Genomic DNA, 22,868 nt, shown 5'->3' with positions numbered 1-22,868 from the left:
GTTTTTAATAGAAGGAAGAATAGTTTATAACAGTGTTTTAGAAAAATGACCCAGGCAGAAGAATGAAATTTGAACTGGAGAGGAAAGAGACTGAAGAAAGGGAAATCAGGTAGAAAGCTAATGATGCAGCTAAGCCAGGACGCAGCGTGGTAGCTATTTGGGTGGAGAGGAACATGCAAATACTTGTAACGTTGGGAAGAAACAAACATCAGGATTTCTTGACAATGAATACAGAAGCTGAAAGAGAGAAAGGAACTAAGGATAATGCCAAGGTTATGGGCTTGAGAGATAAGAAGGACAGTGATGTTGCCAATTGTAAGGGAATAGTTAAGTGGAGGAAAGGATTTAAAAGATGAAGAGTCCTGTTTCGGACATATTGAGCTTCGGAAGGCAATTGGACATCTCCGTACAGATGTCCTCGAAGAAATGATAGATTGCAGTAACAGAGGGATTTCTAACTATACAATAATGAAAGAATTATCACTGTGGGCAGGGAACATGTCTACCAACTCTGCTATACTGTACTCTCCCAAGTGCTTAGTATAGTGCTCAATAAATATGATTGACTGATTATTACAAAAGCAATTAAAAATAATACCTTAATGAATGCCATTTTCAGAAGAGGTTCATCAGATTCAGTAGAAGAGTTAATGATATGGAGAGGATCTCCATTAGCATCTAGAGAGGAAGATTAAGTTGTTACTTAAAGCCACTTGAGCACATCCAACAAAATTTTGAAATAAAGCATCAGCAAAATGTAATTATTTCAACACTTAATTTTGGATGTTGAAGCAAATGCTTCTACTAGGATTCCTTAACACGTCTGCTCTTCTTATACTTTTATAATTACCAAATATTAGTTTTCAAGTCATTCAGGAGATAAGTATCACGTGCCTAGAACTGTTGACACAAAGTGTGCATCAAACTCATGTACATTATAAGAAGAACTTGAGACATTTTGTAATTCCTGAAGGAGTAAGCAAAGATATCAAAGGCCATCACAAAACAGAATGTGATTTGGCATTTAATTTTGTAACCAAAAAGTAGACTTCTACTATATAATTTTCATAACTGTATTTTACATAGTTCTGAGTTTCAAGTGATAAAAAATGATGTTAGTGAAAGTGGATAGCTATCTACCGTGAATTTGTGCGGAGAAAACTTTACCCACTACTTACCAGTGAAATCAAGGCATCTCATGCTAATTTTTTTGAGATATGCATTAGCAGTCATTTCATGGGTTTTAACTCTGGCTTCAACTCCAAGTTGTAGCACATTTAGTTCATGTAAAGAGCGTGCCTCATTTTCTGCTTTTTTCATCAATGTAACAACAACCTAGGAAAGATTAATTTTTGCAATGTACTAAGTTGCTAAAAGGAATAACAAGTTAACATTTTAACAACTCTCCATGGATGGATACATAAAATGAAGACTATACTCTAAATTGCTTAATTGCTCCCTGTGCCTAAATCCCTGGGCTTTGATACTGTCTACACAACATATCTAGAATCTGAACTGTCCTCTCCATCCAAACTGCTACCACACTGATCCATCACTCATCATTTCTCACCTTGACTACTGCATCAGCCTCCTCACTGCCCTCCCTTCCTTCTATCTACCCTCTATCATCCATACTTCACTCTGCTGCCTGGATCATTTCTCTAAAAAGCCATTCAGTCTATAGCTCCCCAGTCCTCAAAAAACTCCAGTCATTGTTCATCCACCTCCACATTAAACAGCAACTCCTTACCATCAGGTTTAAGGCACTGAATCCCCTCTTTCCCTCCTCCTATCCTCACCGATCTACAACAAACCAACTTACAGACTTTGCTCCTCTAACACCAAATTACTCTCTGTATCTCCATCTTGTCTATCCCACTGCTGACCCCTTGTTCGTGTCTTCCCACGGGCCTGGAACTCCTTGCCCCTTCATATCCTACAGTCCTCCACCCTCCTCATCTTCAAACCCCCCCTCGAGCTCTAACTCGAGGTTAAACTTGAACCGAAATCTGAATAAAGTGCAATGTGGCATCGATTCTATTTATTGCTATGGTTCTTGTCTGTCCGTCTCCCCCGATTAGACTGTAAGCTCGTCAAAGGGCAGGGACTGTCTCTGTTACCAATTTGTACATTCCAAGCGCTTAGTACAGTGCTCTGCACATAGTAAGCGCTCAATAAATACTATTGAATGAATGAATGAATGAAAGAAATGTTTGTGCATATGCACTTGTGAGTGACATCAGACATGGTGCCACAATGCCATTTTTCCTTTAACATCGGACTCTGTGAGAACGCAAACCCATGGCGCCAAAGAACCGGGTGCGTACCCTGCAAATTGCAGGTAAATAATGAATTTAGAATTAAAAAAAGGAATCTATTTTATAAACCCTCTATATTTTGTTGCCTGCAAATCAAAATTTACAGTAACGGACTTTTCTTTTAGGTACCTCTTTTATTTCAAAATTTAGCAGCACATTAGTGACATCTTCAGGCAAGGTTTCCTCCTCTCTTCCAGATAAGTTTTCTTGGGAAGCAGACAGACTCTGCTGTGCTAGAGGTATCTCCAGTATTTCTTTCATTTTTCCTGCAGTATTTAACCATAATGAAATTACAAGTTAAATAATACAGACATAAAACTTTTTAGTGGACATTATGATGTGCGGCCTCTTAAAATAGACTTTTTCAATGATATATGCATAAACTTCTTGGTAACAGCAGCCAAATTTAAACTAAAGGCAGTGCACAAACATATACATTACATCAAAATTTCAATAGTAAGATTCAGAAACCTTTCATTAGGGCTACAATACTAGTTATGTTGCTAATCATTAATTACGACAGCTCAAGAGTTAACAAAACTAATGTTGAGTCTGAAATGCTGATGTTAACCAACTCATTCATTCAGTCATATTTACTGAGAGCTTACTGCGTACAGAGCACTGTGCTAAGTGCTTTTTTGATGTAAGCATTTCAACAATTATAGAAACTAAGCTTGGATAAGGTTCTGACTTAATTTACCCACTCTAACATTTCTCAGTAGCTTTACACAACAAATGTAAGCTGCATTTTCTCCCCTTTTGTCATCCAGTAAATTACTGCCATTAAATTCCTGCTCTACCCTACAATGAACAATTTTCCTCTAATGAACATTCTTGGGCAGCTCCAGTAATCCACCAATGGGTTCATAAATTTTTCTAAGCTACATGGAAAGATTCAGAATATATCACAGTTTCAACAGGGAATAAAACAAAAATCAAGGGTTCATATTTGAATGCCTAGCAAACTCATTTTAAAGTAGAATGCCCAGCAATTTTAAAAGAGCAAAATTTCATATTTACAAAAATAAATGGACAGTCTCAAAGTTTAGAAACCCAAAATAATGAGATGTGTGAAGAAAACAGAACAGGTTTAGATTTTAACTGTTCATTAAAAAGTGCAATCATCTAACATGTCATCATAAAGCTTGAGAAAATGAAAGAAAAAACAACTAAAATATAAATTGGTCACTTACCCGTGACTTTTATGTTTGGTTTTGCTTCATTCAATTCTTCTTCCGCTTCACCTAGATTTTCTGTCAGCACTTTAAGTAGAAGGTTCAGATCTTCTTGATTTAGACGAACCTACAAAACAGTAGTACTTTAAGGACCTAATCTATAAATTCTGTTTTTAAAATGCTCAGAGAATTAAGCACTAGCGTTTACTATAAATCACTCAACTACCTTATCATCATTTTGAATTACAACTTGATTAGAAGCATTCTGCCAAAAACAGGGGGGGAAGATACATAATGTCTGACGGCTACTTACGTTCATTGTTTCAAGACAGCCCTTGACTTCCATTACAGGCATTTTGTGAAACCAACCAGCAGCTAGATTCCGATTCACAGAAAGGTTCAGGTTAATTGGATACAGAAGTTGAATGTCAGGTTGGGAAAAGCTCGGCTGGATGATCGTCCTAATCAAATACATAGTTTATATAAAAGCATGAAAACCTGAACAGTAATTCATTTCACACATTTCACATAAAAATACAACTACCCCTTATGCTTTCAAAGAAAATCAACCAACTTAAAGAAATCCACCTGGGGGAAATGTTTTCAAATACAATAAACCTTATTTTCCTTCCTGTTAGGGTAAGAAGGAGTTGGAAATGGATCTGTACCACCACAGTCTTATGGTTATAAGATCAGAGGAGGGAAGGAAAAAAGAAAAAGACCAGGACAATTGCCTCGGCCTCTGCACCAAACACAACCCTTTGGGTACACCCAAGTCTCACCCACCAAGAAATGGACGGCGGCAGTGATTTTTACCCACCACTTCAGGGCCCCACGACCGATGGCTCTCAACTACAAACCAATGACAACTGATGAATCCCAGAGGAGGAAGCCATCACTTGAAAGTCAGCAGCTCCTCTGTTCCAGAAACCTCCACTATTTGCCCACACCGACTGCCAAGAGAGTATGCCGGTATTGGGGTGCAAGTGATAGAACAAAATATGTTTGGGAGGACACTCAGGACTGGGGCATACACATGAGCTAATGACTATTTTACTGGCCATTACTACTTTCTCTCTCCTTCCTTCGACTTCCCAATAGATGTGCAATAAGAGGGGCAGAGAGGACACAAGTAGAGATAGAAATCTCCCAGAAAACAAGTGCTCCCATAAACAATGAAGAGGAGGGCCTAATGGGAAGTGCTTTTGCCACCAGTTTCTGAGGATGCACTGCAGTCCCTGGAAAGGCTAAATAGGGGAGCAGAACAGTACTAAAGGACTATACCTAGAAAGCTTTAGTTCTGTAAGCTGAACATCCATCTTATCGATCACTGGCGGCAGTAAGCAATCTTCTCCACCAGGCACCACACAAAACTGGTTTTGAATTCGGAGCAATCCAAGGTCTACTACCACTGCGTTAGAGGAAACGGAAGACTGAGGGATGACGATAACCGGTGCCTTCAAGTCGATATTCATTGACACCCGGAAACTCCTCCGCGCAAGATCTTTCACACTGGTGGCAGCCTTTTCCGCAGCCTGGGCCGTAGCAGCACTCAGGGCTTCTTTCGCTGTTTGAAAGTTATTCAGGAAGTTCTGAGTTTTCAAAAAAGGGATAGACACAGAAGATACACCATGAGGACTACCAGTATAAAGCATTCCTCCTCTTCTGACATAAAAGAATATGCAGCTGATTTTCAATCCTTCAATCAGACATATGTATTGAGCGGTTGCTGGGTGCATGCCTTTTCATTTCCGCTACTTCAGTCGATCCTGAGAGGAGTCCTGAGAGAGAGGGATTACTCTCTGTGCCTTACAAATAAGAACAGGGGGGAAAAGGAGAGGTTAAGTAGCTTGGCCTATGTCTTACAGCAGGTCACTGGCAGATCTGGGACCAGAGCCCTGATCTCCTGACTCACAGCCTCATGTTTTTTCCAAATGCTGCCCCTCTACTAAATGATTACAGACCCAACTGAAGATGGATGACCTGACTTGACATAAATATATACTATTCATTCTACAGGAAACAACAACTTCAAAAATATTCCAAGTCAGATCACTGAAATTGGCTTAAGCTCAAACTTGCTGAAATTGATGATGAAATACATCAAGAGGAATTTTACCAGAAGTGCCATGAGGAATTTATGAAGATAGACGATCTGAATGCAGCCCACATTCAGTGATACCACTCCATCTACTTTGGACATATCAGTATAGGCTTCCCCTTCAGTAGCATCAGGATACAAGTCCAACTTGAAGCGGAAAACCTCGTTTCCCATTATTGACACGGCCTGAAAGAGAGATTTACTTATAGACCATCCAAGGCTACAAACTTAAAAATTAAACCGATCAATGATATTTGGTACCTACCACTGAACTAAGCATTAGGACAAGTACAACAGGTGCAAGACATTTTCCCTGCCCTTCAGCATTTTATAATCTAATAAGAGGTGGGATGGGGAGATCAAACAAAAAATATTTATGAATCGTGGGTCCAGGAGAATAAGGATATACTAAGGAATGACACAATCATATCAGTGTAAAATAGCTGCTTCAACAATTGAATGCATACAACATACATAAGAACCAGGCTTAAAGAATACAATATCTGAATCCCTAGGGTGTTTGGCTAACATGATTGGGATACTGTGAACTAGTCAGTCAACAATGTCTTCCTGGAAGAGACAGGATTGTACCAGACATTTGAACAAAGGGAGAGCTGTACTCTGGTAGATTTGGTGGAGCATGGGATTGTGGAGAGTGAAGTAGTTAGAAGGGAAAGTTAAGAGTTGGGAAAAGTGGTAATTCCCAAAATTACCAAATGAATTTTTGATTTGTGAAGCATTCTGGAATCTCCACTTACTAAACTAAAATATTTTGCCGTAACAGCAAATATATCAGTCGTAAATAATATTAAATACCTTTTTATGAATTGTCTTAAGGTCAACATCTGTCACAACAATATTTTCCAGTCGTACAAATAACGATTGTGTTTTTGATTGAAGGGAAAAGGAGGAATCAAGGCCTGAAGAAATAATTGTACTTTTTACATTACTAGAGAACAAAAACATAATTTCTTACCACTGAAACACATATATCTTTGGCTTTCCTTAGGCAAGAATATAGCCAATGTGAGATGGTGGCTAGATTAGTTCACTAACAAAAAAGGTAGACAAAGGGGATCAAAGAAGTGCTTCATATAACCCAGTCATTGACAATGGCACTTATTAATTGGTTACTGCTTGCAGAGCACTGTACTAAATGCTTGACAGAGTACAGTATAACAAATTTAGTAGATATGTACCCTCCCCACATGGAACATACAGTCTAGACCTTTGATTCACAAAAACAACTAGAATAAAATAGAATTCTTTACTACTAGATATTTCGGAGATATACTAAACTTGGACAGGCAAAAATATCTATAGTAATTACAATTCTCTACTTCTAGATATTTTGGAAGTGTTAGTCTATTTTCCTCTTGGTCCCTCTTCACAGGAGAATAGGCAGAGGAAAACTGCACGTGTTCTACATAAGCTCCCTCCGATTCTACCCACATAGACTGCTGTGGATCCTGTGAGGCTTTGTGCCCCAATTTCAAATACTCTATTTATGCTAATTACCTTGATTATTTCATATACAAAAGGCTTGTTTTATGTACTCAAAGTTATGAAAGGACCATTTTACCTTGTATCTTGATTTCAGCAATACTTTTCTTTTCATCACAAACATTCACACCAAAAGCATTTAACTTGGCAAACAACTTGAAGTGAAAAATATCATTATCTTTGGAGGATTTGGTGGCTGAAAGGAAAACAAAATGCTTTGTGTTATAACTTTAGTTGTCTGTATAAATGTGTTTTCAGTGAAAGAAATGGTGTGCTGCAAATGTGATTAGTACTAAGAATTTTTTAAAAGTCTGAATTGTTGGATTTCTTGTTTCAGATTTCTTTTACCTTCCTTTGTTTTTAGAACTCGAGAAACCAACCAACTTTTTCAATTTCATAACAAACAGCATAAAAAAATTAAGAATGTATCACAGAAAATCGGAATACCATTCCTATAAATGAGCTTTTATCTAAGTATTTGGGAAAGTAGCAAAAGTCACACATACCTTTCTTCAAAGAAGTACTTTCCTGTTGCTTTGGGGATTGAATTTGCGACTGTGCTGCATCAGCAATATTTTCATCTTCTGATGGAATAACAGTGGTTAGGTAATTAATAGCAGAGAGAAGAGCCTGCGTATGTAGTAATAGATTTAAAGATGAAAAGGACACCTGTGGAAGTTAAAAAATAGAGAGCGATAAATATGTACGATTTTCATTGGTCTTTTTGTCTCTGCTTCTGGTTCCGGCAGACACTACCTCAACTAGCCATGTTGCAAGGTGAGGACAAAAAAAGAGACAAACTATCACAACATGTTTTCTCCACTCTGGTTCTGCCCCAAATGACATGTGAATACAAGTACAGAGAAAGATAATCAATCAAGAGAACACACTGACCACCTACTGTGTGACTAGCACAGGAATCTAAGCATGTAGAAGTAATCAATCAACAGAATTTATTGTGATGATGATGACTATGGTATTTATTTAGCACGTTGTGCCAAGTACTATTCTAAGCACTGGGATATATACATGATTATCAGGTTGTCCCATGTGGGGCTCATGGTCTTCATCCCCATTTTACAGATGAGGTAACCATTTTACAGATGAGGTAACTGAGGCCCAGAGAAGTGAAGTGACTTGTCCAAGGTCACACAGCAGACAAGTGGCGGAGCCGGCATTAGAACCCATGTCCTCTGACTCCAAAGTCTGTGCTCTTTCCACTAAGCCACGCTGTTTCTCTGTTGACACATAGTCTGTGCACCGCACTCGAATAATAACTTGGAAGAGTACAATAGGGTTAGTAGAAATGATCCCCGCCTTCAAGGATTTTACAATCCAGGTTTGGTGGGAGGAAAGCAGGGGGGTATGCACAAAAGCAATATGGTTGGGATGAGGGAAGGAGAGAAATGAGTTAGAGAGGAGGAAGAGTAGTAATAGTATTGAATGAATGAATAATAGGAGAAATAGCATTTATTGTGCACCTGCTACTAAACATATGGGAAAGGACAAGAGACTGAGATAAGTCCTGCCCTCAAGGAGTTCATAACTCAGGGAAGAACGACACAAAACAATATTCAAATAGGAGCCCTGCCCTCAAGGAGTACAAAATCTAATTGAGGGAAGAGCAACACAAAACAATATTTGCATAGGAGGAAGAGGTGTTAGAATAGTAGAGAGTGTAAAGTGATATGTACTTATCTTCAGCCCCACAAGACTTATGTACATATCCATAATTTATTTTTCTCAGTGTCTGTCTCCTACTCTAAACTTTAAGCTAATCGTAGGCAGGGAATGTGTCTACCAACTGTGTTGGATTGTACTCTCCCAGGCACTTAGTACAGTGCTCTGCAAACAGGAAGCACTATATAAATTACACTGATTGACTCACTGAAATGTTGAGGAGATGCACAAGTGCTAAAATGATAGTTTGGAGTATATGACTTGGAAAACGACAAATTAATCTGGAAAATGTCATGGAGAGGTGGAACTTCTTTAAATATCAACATTTATAGCTTCAGTGTGTTTCAAATTATAATATGAGAAATTTTGACAATTTAAAAGTTGTGACAACTTGAATGGAAAGGTAGCAGATTATTCTCATAGGATCACTTGAATTTATCCATTAAAAGGGCACTACGGAAACAAAACTCTTTCAAACTAATACCCACCCCTTACTCTCACACATACAATCTAAAAACATTTAATCTTTTCTCCTTCATTCCCCATACCTACAGTTCATAACTAATTTTTTCACATCTTCCTCTACAACATTTACAAAGACACCCAATCATTTTCCTAGATTTCCCATCTGTCATCTCTAATATCTCCATTACCTTGAACCTCAAAATACGTTGATTCAACGGTAAGCACTATTGTTGATACTGTTGTTAGAAGAGTAAAATTTTCTCAGTGTCGAAACTACTCCCTAGTTAAAAGTTAAATTCCCCTGAAAGCTGCAGCAATTCTTTAGTGCCTGTAGGAGTGAATTCAGGTTACTTAATTAAGCTTATCTTGGGCACAGGAGAGTGATTTCAAAGCTAAATTATAACCACAATCAAGTGTTGAGTATTTCCCCATAATTATGTGCTAACAGTCCTTAAATGCAATAAAAAGAACATAAAGGAATAAAATTGCTTCAGATGATCACTTTAGCAATTCTTGGCATTCATGAGCATGCTGGTTTATTCCATGTATTTGTTTAAAATCAATCTTGGTTTTCAGTTACACCTGTGATTCCTTTGGAGTTCCCTTTTAGGTCTGATGCCCATCACCCCATTATACTGTAAACTCTGAGGACATGAACAGGGTCTCTACTTTCATTGTATGCTCCCAAGCATCAAGTGCCACAGAGTACTCTGCACACAGTAAACGCTCAATACGGCTGATCAATGACCCAAGTTTAAGGCTACATATTAACCTGATTTTTTTTTCCCACTTACCTTAAGTGTTTGTTCCGTATTATCAAAAGTGGTTTGAAAACTAGGGCCATTCTTATCAGCCTAAAATAGAAAACAATAAAGATTCTTAAAAATCCAATCCACTTTAGGTAATGTTGAATCCTTCTAAAATCATTTCCTATATGATTTAACAGAATATTTTGAATAATCATAGTAAACGAAACCTAAGGCCTTTACCTTGATATACTCCACTTTTAGAAGATCTAGCCCAGGTTCATCTGAAGAACTAATAAGATGAAGTGGTTTTTTTCTGGATCCTGGGGGAAAAAAAAGCTAAATTTACTTAACATTAACTTAACTTATAACTTTTCTTATAATTGGAAATAAAAGAGGTGGGATTGCATGAAATATATTCTAAACAAAAATGGATTTTCCTCAGTGTTTACAACTGTCTGCCCATAATTTGGAGTTTTTAAATTAAAACTGTTAATCACATTGTAAGGGTGTATTAGATTTCTAAATCCAAAGACTAGTTTAACTTAAATTGATTCCATTAGTCTCTGTCAAACAATAAAACCATGATAGATCATCATCTGTCTAGGTAGGTTTATGAAATAGCCTGCAGTTAAAGAGATTACGTGAATCATTTTACTACTAATATAAAGAGGGGCCTCTGAAATTGGATGGAGGTAAGTTCAAGAAGAAACCCTTCTTTAATTTAGGGGTTCAGCATACCATGGGATCAAGAAACAGTTCAAGGAAAACGTTTGAGTTTATGAATGAGAGCTTCAAAATTCATTATCACAGGGTAAAGTTATTTGTGTTAAAGGGATAAATAAAAATTTCCAAAGATTCACTGGTGACAAGTGCATAATGGATTCTTAGAGGGAAAGGATATTAATGTCAGAAAGCATTCTTAGCAATGCAGATTGGAAGTCAAGAAGGGAAACATTGGTAACATGTTTTGGCACCATTCTCTGAGAGAGAATGCTGGACTATTTGCAAGTGACACAATATGGCATTTCTTACTTTAGGAGCCTTCCAGACCTCTGATGTTAATAGGCCCCCAACCCATCTGGGCTTTCCATCAGCCCTTGTTACAACTCAGGAAAGGTGAGAAACCATCTGCAGGTGACACCTTCTCTGCCTTCAAAATGTTGGGAAGGCCTTTGCCATGGTTGCCTGCTGGGAGCCCCAAAGACTCAAACTCTGCTCTTCTATCCACAATTCCTATTGTTCTTATCTTTTATGTTATATTTGTTATTGTTTTATATTTCCCTATGTGTCAGTCAATCAATCATATTTATTGTTTACTGTGTGCAGAGGAACTGTTTGGGAGAGTAAAACACAACAATATAACAAACACATTCCCTGCCCAAAGCAAGTCTTTGGTTAACACCTTCTCCCCATCCTAGTCTACATATTTTATCACATTTTACAACTGAGGAAACTAAGACACAGAGAGGTTATGTGTCTAGGCCAAGGTCATATAGCAGGCAAGTGGCAGAGTCGGGACTAGATCACAGGTCCTTTAACTCCCAGTACCCTGTTCTTATCACAAGAAAAAAGATATCAAAACTTTATTCCCTTTCTAAAGTGCAAGGACAGCTTTAATTTTTGTTCTGAGGGATGAAAAATAAGCTCGTTGTGGACAAGGAATGTGTCTGCTTATTGTTATATGGTACTCAACTAAGCCCTTAGTACAGTGCTTTGCACACAGTAAGCACTCAATAAATACGATTGAATGAATGAATAAAAATTGGAGAAAATCTCTTAAAGTAGACCATTTAAGCCTTATTGAAAGCACACTTCCTCCAAGAGGCCTTCCCTAAGCCCCCCTTTCCTCTTCTCCCACTCCCTTCTGCACCCTGACCTTGCTCCCTGTATTCATCACTCATCCCAGAACCACAACACGTATGTACATATCTGTAATTTATATTAATGCTTGTCTCCCACTCTAGACTGTAGGCTCATTATGGGCAGGGAATGTTTCTGTTTGTTGTTATACTGCACTCTCCCCAAGCTCTGAGTACAGTGCTCTGCATATAGTAAGCAATTATTCTTCATTTTTCTGCTTATAAAAATTACCTTGAATTTCATGATAATCCAAGTTGATTTTTTTTAAATAAGAAACTGCAGTCAAGTCAAATGTTCTAACTGTAGCATTGGTTCCCAGCTGTGTCACATTAAACACAAGTATTGTTTCCTCCTGTTTCTGTTGCTTGGTAAGTTCCAAAATTACCTGAGAGATCAAGGACAATTTATTAGTGAAAAAATATGATATATATAACCAAATCTAAAACAAGACTTTTCACTGGTCTCGCTGCTTCCAACTCCCCACATTTCAGTCTATACTGAACATATTTGGTCAGACCATCTTCTTGAAGCATCATCTAACACACATCTCTCCTATGGATATCAAGCAGAAACTCTTTACACTTTGTTTCCAGACTGTCCAGGAGCTCTCCCTATTTTACCAATCATCTCACTTAATATGTTATCTATCCTCCAGGCTACACTCTTTACCCCTTCCAAGATTCCCTGTTAATTTTGATTACACAATTAACCCAGTCTGGAACATCCCACCATGTCCAAATTCACCAGGCCACAGCTCTCCAGGGCCCCAACTCCTTCAGAAAGGCATCTCTGATTAATTTACAACTCTCCAACTTGCATCATTCCAACATATTCAATTTATTCAACTATTTCATCCTGATATACTTGTATTACTTCTTTATAATCTCTTGTTTTTTCCTTCTCCTCCTCCTCTGTTTGTAAATTGTTATTGTCTGCTAAGCTCTCCCAGTGTATCATAAACTCCTGGAGGATTTGAGAAGGAGCATGGCCTAGAGGACAGAGCATGGGCCTGGGAGTCAGAAGGCTGTGAGTTCTAATCCTGGCTCTGCCACTTGTCTGATGAGTGACCTTGGGCAAATCACTTCACTTCTCTGTGCCTCAGTTACCTTATCTGTAAAATGGAGATTGAGACTGTGAACCGCAAGTAGGACTAGGACTGTGTCCAACCTGATTTGCCTGTATCCACCCCAGAGCTTAGTATACTGCCTGGCACATAGAAAACACTTTACAAATACCATGATTATTATGAAGAAACAAGTATCTTGTTTGTGCTGTGCTCTCCCAAGCATTTAGTATACTGCCTCATACTTAGGAGGTGCTCAAATGTCATTGGTTTAACAACTGATACAAGGTAAATTCAAAATACAGGAAGCATTTTAAAAATAAGGCATATATGAATAGGAAGAACTGATTAAATTAAGTGGAAATTCAGTAACTATTATCTTCCTGAATTTCGGTTCATTTACACCATACTTTCCAGAGAGGCAACGTGACTTAGAGGAAAGAGCATGGGCTTGGGAGTCAGAGGTTGTGGGTTCTAATCCCAGTTCTGCCACTTGTCAACTATGTGACTTTGGGCAAGCCACTTCACTTCTCTGTGCCTCAGTTACCTCATCTGTAAAATAGGAATTAAGACTATGATCCCCATGTGGGACAAACTGATTACCTTGTATCCACCCCAGTGCTTAAAATAGTACTTGGCACATAGTAAGCGCTTAATAAATACCATAATTATTATTATTTTTATCTAATCTGATGCCATGCTATATAATTCATTCAATAGTATTTATTGAGCGCTTACTATGTGCAGAGCACTGTACTAAGCACTTGGGATGAACAAGTCGGCAACAGATAGAGACAGTCCCTGCCGTTTGACGGGCTTACAGTCTAATCGGGGGAGACGGACAGACAAGAACAATGGCAATAAACAGCGTCAAGGGGAAGAACATCTCGTAAAAACAATGGCAACTAAATAGAATCAAGGCGATGTACAATTCATTAACAAAATAAATAGGGTAACGAAAATATATACAGTTGAGCTCAGTATGTCTTTCTGGTGCTTCAGATGCTATCTTGTAAGCGTTTAGTAAAGTGCTCTACACATAGTAAGTGCTCAATAAATACTATTGAATGAATATTGTCTTCTCTGTTTCTAAAATTAAAATTCACATTACTTAACAGTATTTATTGAGTGCTTACTGTGAAGAAAACACCATACTAAACACTTGGGAGAGTCAAATATAATAGACATCATCCCTGTCCTCAGGAAGCTTTCACATTACATTAGATTTAGATTTTTATAAATGGCAAATATTGTCTCCATTTTTTAAGCTTTTCTTACTAATTTGATAACACTCACTTTATACCACACTTATCTAATAAAATTTTATGAACCAAAAGAACTGAAAATACTTAGGTACATAACTGTAATTTATTTATTCATATTAATATCTGTTTCCTCCTCTAGACTCTAAGCTCACTGTGGACAGGGAGCCTGACTACAACTCTCTTCTATTGTACTCTCCCAAGTACTTAGTACAGTGCTGTGTACCCATTAATTACTCAAACTTGATTGATGGAGAACAACAGAATCTGAAGGAAATTTTCTAATTATTTTATTTGGAAAATAAAACATTAAAAATTTGTCATTTCAAGAAGCAGCGTGGCCTAGTGGATAGAGCACAGGCCTGGGAATCAGAAGCACTGGACTCTAAACCCGGCTCCAGCATCCATCTGCTGTGTGACCTTGGGCAAGTCACTTAACATCTCTGTGCCTCAGTTATCTCATTTGTAAAATGTGGATTAAGACTGTGAGCCCAATGAGGAACATGGGCTGTGTCCAACCTGATTACCTTGTATCTATCCCAGAGTTTAGAATTCATTCAATCAGTCATATTTACCGAGTGCTTACTGGGTGCAGAGCACTGTATTAAGTGCTTGGGAAGTACAATTCAGCAACAAATAGAGATAATCCCTGCCCACAACAGACTCACAGTCTAGAATATTGTCTGGCACATAGTAAGCAATTAACAAATACCATTTTAAAAAAAAGTGTACCCAGAATAACCCTCCAAAAGGAAAAACCTATTACTATATCTGACATAGGAATGAAAGCGTTTTCATATCACTCAAAAGATATTATTCACCCGATCCTGCCCAGTGTTTATTTAGTTTCCAAATGAAGCCTAAGTTCTAAGTGCCTTGACTGTCTTTTCGTTTTATGACCCTACTTGATGCAGTATTGATTATCAATCCTAACACCAAGAAAAATATAATGATTCCAATTCCAGCTTGGTAAATGAAATGCATACCTCTTTGATTTCAAACTTGAGTTGAAGATCAATGAGCTCCTCATTTGGGGCTTCTACAATATTCTGTGGTGCTGTTTCTCTCCCACCTATACTGGCCTGTTCTGAACCATCTTCAGTATCAAAATATTCATCTTCAGACTCTATAAGACATAGGGTTAATTAAGTCTAGAGAATATTTACATGCAGATTATTTTCATCTAGGGTTTTCAACTTGGTTCCACATTCTCTATTTAACATACTTAGACTATAAAGAAAAAGAGGATTCTCTACTCTTGAAAACAGTTTTCCAAACATTATCTTCAAGCATCAAGAGAAGGCAAAGATAATTATAAATAAAAATGAGCATGTAATAACATAATCATTTCAGGCTTTTTAGCTACATCTCTCCCTAGCCAAATTTTCTGAATTAGTGATTTAACATATCTCACAAACAAAAAGGCACACTAAGGATAAAGTAAGGATTTTGTTTTAATCTGAAAGTGTACACTTAAAATTTCAAGGCAATTTCCATTTTTTTACCTGACTCTATTCCTTCGAGCATCAATGAAGAGCCAAGTAGCCCTTTTGTTCCATCAGGAATAATGGAAATGGCAGGAACCTGAAAGAAAATAGGAAAGTTCAATTTTTCCCCTCCACCAAACTGGGCTTCCCTGTTAAGGAAGGATTAAATTATGAAAAAAAAGGTAATGCCCTGGATTCAGGCACACCATTATATGGATGCAGCTACAGAAAACACTTCTTTCATTTTCTTTTAATTGTCCATTGCTAGCACTAGACACTGGCTCAGTCAATAAATAGTACTTAGAGTACCACCTGTGGGCAAACCATTGCATTAAGCACTTAGAATACAATAGAATTAGTATACACAATCCCTGTCCTCAAGGAGGTTGCAATCTAGTGCAGAGACAGACACTACAGTAAATTACAGATAGGAGGAGGCACACACAGTTAGGAAAGCAGCATGGCATAGTGGATAGAATACAGGCAGGGGAGTCAGAAGGTCACAGGTTTTAATCCCAGCTCCGCCACTTGTTTGCTGGGTGACCTTGGGCAAGTCGCTTCACTTCTCTGGGCCTCAGTTACCTCACCTGCAAAATGGGGATTGAGACTATGAGCCCCACTTGGAACAGGGACTGTGCCCAGCCTGATTTGCTTATATCCACCCCAACGCTTAGCACAGTGCCTGGCACATAGTAAGCACATAACAAATACCACTAAAATAAGATGAAAATAAGTAAAATAAAAATACAGCAAAACTTATGTACATGCCCAACAAAGGTTTCATTTCTGCTGTGTCATTGGCTGACTACATGATTCAGTTATATTTTGAAGGAGTTTTCCAAGGAAAGAATCCAGTTATTACCCAAATCTGCCCAGGATAGAGTACCAACTGTTTGCCAAGAGGGTGTGTGCAGAAAGAGGTAAATCTGTGGTTACTGCCCTACTCCAGAGTTAATCCTTGGAGCCATGTCTTCAGCATCCCTGCCTAATTGACTTGCAAGGTTCCAGAATGATTGATTTTTCAACAAATATTGGCTTTGTAGACCTTGGGTCCTTGTATGAATCCAATCAAGCCTATACATAAGAGCAGCAATGGAAAAAGATGGTGAGGGTGTTCTAGAATCTAGTACACCAAATTGACTGGCTTATGATTATATTATATTGAAAAATGTTTTACAAACACAGTTGGGATCTGAATAATTTTCCTCCACTCATAAAATACTACTTAGTTATCATTTAATGCATACTTTATGCCCTGTACACTCATTTAAGGGAGCACATCCAATGATCCTAAAGCTCAGCAGTTCTTAATTATAGTGGCTGTTGTAATTAGGCAAAATTTAGAAGAACATGATAAACTTAAATTCTGCTTCCAGCTTCAACAATAATATATTGCACAAGTTTAGACAAGTTGCTTAATTTTTCTCTTCAACTGTCCAATATGCAGTACTTTCCTCAGAACATCTTTCCTGCAGTCCAAATAATTTTACCTAAGCAGTACTTTCTAGGAGCCCAAGGTGCTTTATACAAAAAATAAAGCTTAACCTTTGAATAACTAAGTGAATCTGATTTAATGAAAAACACCCTCCTAAAAAGACATTTGAAAAATGAGAAGGGCAACAGAAAAACAAAACAATTCTATCTGACTTACTTTGGCCTTTGGAGAATGTACAGTTGATTTCTGTGGCAAGGGGATACTGTGTATCAAATCCAATACACCTTTCATCTTCTGGTCGGAAATTCTCACGTGCATGAGAGGGAGTCCTCCTGCTACTTTAAATCTAAAAGGAAAATGATATTTTAAACTAAAGTTTGGAAAACTCTTATTTTTCCTCTTAAGAACTGTTTGAATTATTCACCTTTAGACATTCAGGTGTAATTTTATTTTCCTGAATAGATGTTTAATTCACATAAAAGATGAACCTAATACTTTCCAAAGTTAAGGGGCCAACAAAAACCCCACGTGCAGCAAGTACTTTATAATTAGAATATTTCATTTGAAAATGGGACAATGTTAGAATTCTACAGGCAGTAATATAACAGGAGGTCTCAGTGACTCACAGAAAAGGAGGCTGGTGTTAACAGGCTACACAGGCACCCACTCCATGGCAGCAGAGCTGAAAGCAGGTCAGCTAAATTGAAGCCACCATGGTGAGGCCGCACATTGGGAAGGGAATAGGGGGCCCTTTCCGGCCTGGAAGAATTAAGCAGTGGAAGCAGTGACATGAGAGGCCTCTTAGGGCCTCTCTGGGGCTAGAGTGGGCGGTTTCCCCTGACCCAAGGCCCTGTGAGAAGGGGCCACCAATCCACCTTGCCCGCAAGCCTGGTTAGCTTGGGGATCCAGCAGGGGTCCACTGCCCCAGGGAGAGAACCACAATCTCAGCTCCGGGCCACCACCGCAGCAGCTGTGGCTAAATGGTGGCACAGCCAAGCAGACCGTGTTGCAATGGGCTCCATGCCCCTTCACCATCATCATCAATGACTGAACACTTTCTCTGTGCAGAACACTGTACCAAGTGCTTGGGAGAGGACAATACAAGAGTTGGTAGACAAGTTCCCTGCCCACAACCAGCCTACAGCCTAGAGGGGGAGGTAGACATTAATATAAATCATAATTTATAAATATATTTATAAGTGCTGTGGGGTGAGGAGACTATCAAATACCCAAAGGATACGGATCCAAAGGCAGAGGAGACACAGAAGGGAGAGGATGACTAGAAAAAGAGGGCTTAATCAGGGAAGGTCTCTGGGACGAGATGTGACCTTAAGAAGGCTTTAGAGATGGGGAGAGTGGTGGACTGGCATATATGGAGAGGGAGGAAGTTCCAGGGAGTTCCACTGTCACTATAAGTCATCAACTAAATTAACATTAATTTTAAGGACATGATATTATATAGATTTGCCTTTGTTTTCTAAGAATGCAATAATAAGAAAGGAGAAAATGTTCCAAACTAGAAAATCCATGACATTTAATAAAGACAATTCATTACCTAGCCATTCTACTGTCTTTCTCCACCATTGCCTTAGCCAACTCAACATGGATATCCATAGGCTGAAGAATGTGCAAAGTAGACGGATGCTGAAAACGAGCCTTTTTCCAGTTTTCCCCTATAAACAGAAAGAGAATTATGCTTCCTGATTTTCATTACCAAAATGAATTTTCAAAAAATCCACAACCAATTCAGTTTAAAAGGTGTTTAGTGTATAAAATTAGATCATCATTACAGAAGTGAGCCAAAGGACAAACTTGCAAATTGCATATAGGAAATCAATGAATAACAATTCTGACTACCTGTATATAGGGTCCACTTAAATAGCACTGTGGGTCTCAAGCCACATGCTTTATTCCAGAACCCAAAGTTCTACTCACACCACTGATTATTTTCTGATGGTGAATGTAAACGGAAATAAAGTACATTGAGAAGAGAGAAATGCAAAAGATTTTGAAAGGAATGGTGAATTTTTTACACCATTAAATAAAGAACACTGAGTAGAGAGAGAGACGCAAAAGATATTGAAAAGGAAAAGACTTTCTGCTTTTTCTAGCATTACCTATCTAGTCACGACTCACTATAGTTCGGGCAACCACGCTGTTCACAAATAAAATGCATAGCATATCTTTTGCTTCAGAGTTAGATGCTCACTAAAGAGCATTCTGTTGTATAGTCAGTTATCTAAATATTATACCATGCCCAACAAAATTAAAAAGCAACAGCTATTTAAATGGATCAAGGCCAATTCCTACTCTAGTTAATCTGTTCCCTCAATTGTATTTAGCCAACAAAGAAGATGGATGAGAAACAATTCAAAGAAAATTAAGTAATATCCTGAGTTGAATTTTTAAGTCATTACACAACCCTAACTTGTTTCAAACAAAGTAAAATCCACGATAATTCCAAATATGTATATTCCAACCCAATTTGCTTGTAACCACCCCAGCGCTTGGTACAGTGCGCGGCACAAAGTAAGCGCTTAACAAATACCATAATTATTATTATTATTCCAACCCAAAGGGTTTTGCATTTATTTAATATAGAAATACACTTTAAAGGCTTTAATTAACTGTCTCCATCATTAAAGTCCCCAGATTTCAAAAGTGAACAAGAAAATCTTATATTAAGAGAGTTTTACCTGCTTTTCCAAAAAGAAGTTGCACACTTTTGATTTCAACATCAAACCTGTCATAAGCTTTGTCCATGATTTCCTCTAGAGAAGAACCTGGAGACTGATGTGCACCTTGTTCTATACTATTGAGCTATGATGAAAATGGAGTATTCCATTTTTTCCGCAAAATTGAAAAATAAAATTAGACACATTAAAGACTTTAGTTGTGTCAGGAGATAGATCAAGCAAATATTGCTTTTCATAACAAGAGCCAGAATACATCACAACAACATTACAAAATCAATCAGGACTAATAACAATATTTGTTATTTGTATTTGGTTTTTGTTAAGCACCTTTTACGTGCCAAGCACTGAACTCAGCAAGGGGGTAGTTTCAAGATCATCAGGTTGGACACAGTCTTTGTCCCGCATGTGACTCACAGTTTAAGAGCCTAATGGAAAGAGCATGGGCCTGAGATGACCTGGATTCTAATCACAGCTCTGTCTCTTTTTGCCTCAGTTACCTCATTTGTAAAATGGGGATGAGACCATGAGTCCCATGTGGGACAGGGACTGTGTCTAACCTTACTATCCTGTATCTACTTCAGCACTTAGTATAGTGCCTGGCACTTAATAAGCAATTAACAAACACCATTAAAAAAGGTACCTACATCTCATTTTACAGATGAGGAGACTGAGACCAGAGAAGTTTATATATATATCTATCTATAGATAGATAGGTATAAATATACACGCACACACACATATATATATATATATATATATACACACACACATTATGTGTGTGACATTTTTCTGCTTCTCACATTAAAAAAAAATTACTAATGACAAATAAAGTTCATGAACTTGTTTCTACACTGAAAAATCACATCTAAAGAAATACATTACAATTCAAGGTTCACTACCCATAGTACAATACAGGAATTAAATGACTGACCTCTGGCTATGGAACATCAACTGATCTCATCATAAACTCACCACCTGAAGCAGTAGGTGCTTAGAAAAACAAGCGCATTTTAATAATAATAATGTTGGTATTTAAGCGCTTACTATGTGCCAAGCACTGTTCTAAGCGCTGGGGTAAACATAGGGGAATCAGGTTGTCCCACGTGGGGCTCACAGTCTTAATCCCCATTTTACAGATGAGGTAATTGAGGCAACGAGAAGTTAGGTGACTTGCCCAAAGTCAAACAGCTGACAAGTGGCCGAGCCAGGATTCGAACCCATGACCTCTGACTCCAAAGCCCGGGCTCTTTCCACTGAGCCACGCTGCTTCTCTACACAAGAGCTTCAAAATATACTGAGCTAATACATCCTTGCTAAATTGTTTAAATGTCCAAGAGTTTAAGAAAAGACTTGACTTGATTTTTGTGGGCCTTCCAGAAACAATAAAAGTGGAGTAAAAATATGTACCTACCTGAAAGCTGCCAAAATCCAAAATGAGGAGATTTGACTTTTCATGGTGGAAACCTGTCTGTGGGACTACAAGGTATGATGGTTTCAGATTAATCCTCAAATCAAGGACTTTCCGGGTCTCAATTATGTGTGAAAGGCCTGAATGAATGCAGATTACCAAAACAGCAACAGTCAAAACTCAAAATAAAGCACAAAATGATAAAATCTCTATTTCATCTATTTTACAGAAAATGTACTCATTTGACCAGACTGGAAACCTAGACTTCGATGGTACCCTGACTAGCCATCTATTCCATTCCTATGCCTTCGGGCAAAAAAGACACAAAAACTACCCTATAGAAAGGAGTGCCTACCCTCTTCTTAATAAATTCCATTCAGTAAATCAATCTATTTAATAAGAGCTGTGTAACAAGTACTGTACTAAGTAGTTGGGGGAGTACAATATAACACATTCCCGACCCAATGAGTTTACAGTCTAGTAATCATTTAATCATTCAATTTAATTTAATCATCATTTAAATTCCAGTTTAAATGATTCAATGATTTACCTCAATAACTATCCCATTGATCATACCCTCTTCCAATTTAAGTGAGGCTTTTTTATGCTTTTTTATGATTTCCTGTCTGTACTCTGAGGACAAAGTCATTTCCTGCTGAAATTTAAAATCAATCCGAATTGTTGCTCCTCTTATGTAGAATCTTAGTGGCAAGAGCATGGGCTTGGGAGTCAGATGATGTCGGTTCTAATCCTGGCTCCGCCACTTGTCTGCTGTATGACCTTCGGCAGGCTGTTTAACTTTTCTGTGCCCCAGTTACCTTATCTGTAAAATGGGGATTAAGAGTGTGAGCCTCACATGGGACAACCTGATTACCTTGTATCTAGCTCAGCACTTAGAACAGTCCTTGGCATAGAGTAAGCGCTTAACGAATACCATCACTATTATTATCTACAGCTCATGGTAACCAGGGAAAGTGTCTACCAACTCTGTTTTACTGCATTCTTCCAAGCTCTTAGTACAGCGCTTGATTGATTGATATACTTGGGGCACAGCCATCACCCCTTTTTCATGGAGTGTTTATTCCCAAGGCACACTGTGCCTTCAAAAAACAGAAATAATGATAAACATTTTTACAGATGGTAGGTCAAGATCACAGCTTCCAGATGTAACGTCCCATGTGCTGAGTGAGAAGGTGGCTTATTTGGAGTTTTGTAAAGTGAAACAAAAGATGAACAAATCCATTTTTTTAAATGGTTGGGCCTCACTATATTGTAAAGGCCAATAATTGAATAGCAAGAGTGCATTTTAGGTAAGACCATCCTATTATGAGGCCTTGTAAAAAGGGCTAGCAAAAGAAAATTTTAGGGTCCAAAATGAATGGGGATTATACTGAGTAATGTGGAGTGGGAGAGTCCTGGTAAAGCCTAAATGTAAAGGTCAGTTAATGAAAGTAAGCTAGATTGTAAGCCCGGAATACAACAGAGATAGTATTCAATCTCATAACCTTGTACCTATCCTAGAATTTAGCACTTATGTGCTCTAATAAATGCATAACTAGTTGTAAATACATCCACAGTTTACAGTTGTAACTCTGAACCTAATAATATTTTTAGGAGTATTCAAGCACAATTTTAATTACAGGCTCTCAAATTTCCACACTATCAT

At 38.0% G+C, this 22,868-nt stretch overlaps 1 protein-coding gene across 4 annotated transcripts in view; it reads right to left on the bottom strand.

The window, feature by feature from the left end:
* The window catches only part of VPS13C (vacuolar protein sorting 13 homolog C), a 176,898-nt gene that overhangs the window by 95,598 nt on the left and 58,432 nt on the right, over positions 1-22,868 (bottom strand). For all 4 annotated transcript variants that reach the window (XM_029065834.1, XM_029065835.1, XM_029065837.2 and 1 more), the window contains 19 exons: positions 21,206-21,342; positions 19,795-19,918; positions 18,654-18,771; positions 17,315-17,444; positions 15,682-15,760; positions 15,163-15,302; positions 12,083-12,236; positions 10,232-10,311; positions 10,037-10,096; positions 7,604-7,766; positions 7,177-7,293; positions 6,411-6,514; positions 5,613-5,780; positions 4,778-5,085; positions 3,807-3,954; positions 3,512-3,620; positions 2,448-2,584; positions 1,179-1,335; positions 599-678 (listed from right to left, as the gene is read on the bottom strand). In XM_029065834.1, the coding sequence (XP_028921667.1) occupies positions 599-678; positions 1,179-1,335; positions 2,448-2,584; positions 3,512-3,620; positions 3,807-3,954; positions 4,778-5,085; positions 5,613-5,780; positions 6,411-6,514; positions 7,177-7,293; positions 7,604-7,766; positions 10,037-10,096; positions 10,232-10,311; positions 12,083-12,236; positions 15,163-15,302; positions 15,682-15,760; positions 17,315-17,444; positions 18,654-18,771; positions 19,795-19,918; positions 21,206-21,342 (2,513 nt within the window). The remainder of the gene's footprint in view (positions 1-598; positions 679-1,178; positions 1,336-2,447; positions 2,585-3,511; positions 3,621-3,806; positions 3,955-4,777; positions 5,086-5,612; positions 5,781-6,410; positions 6,515-7,176; positions 7,294-7,603; positions 7,767-10,036; positions 10,097-10,231; positions 10,312-12,082; positions 12,237-15,162; positions 15,303-15,681; positions 15,761-17,314; positions 17,445-18,653; positions 18,772-19,794; positions 19,919-21,205; positions 21,343-22,868) is intronic.

Source organism: Ornithorhynchus anatinus, chromosome 5 (genome assembly GCF_004115215.2).
Source record: "Ornithorhynchus anatinus isolate Pmale09 chromosome 5, mOrnAna1.pri.v4, whole genome shotgun sequence".
In the NCBI taxonomy this organism is placed as follows: domain Eukaryota; kingdom Metazoa; phylum Chordata; class Mammalia; order Monotremata; family Ornithorhynchidae; genus Ornithorhynchus; species Ornithorhynchus anatinus.
Note: the sequence above shows the minus strand (reverse complement) of the source record. Positions and strands in the feature narration are given on the sequence as shown.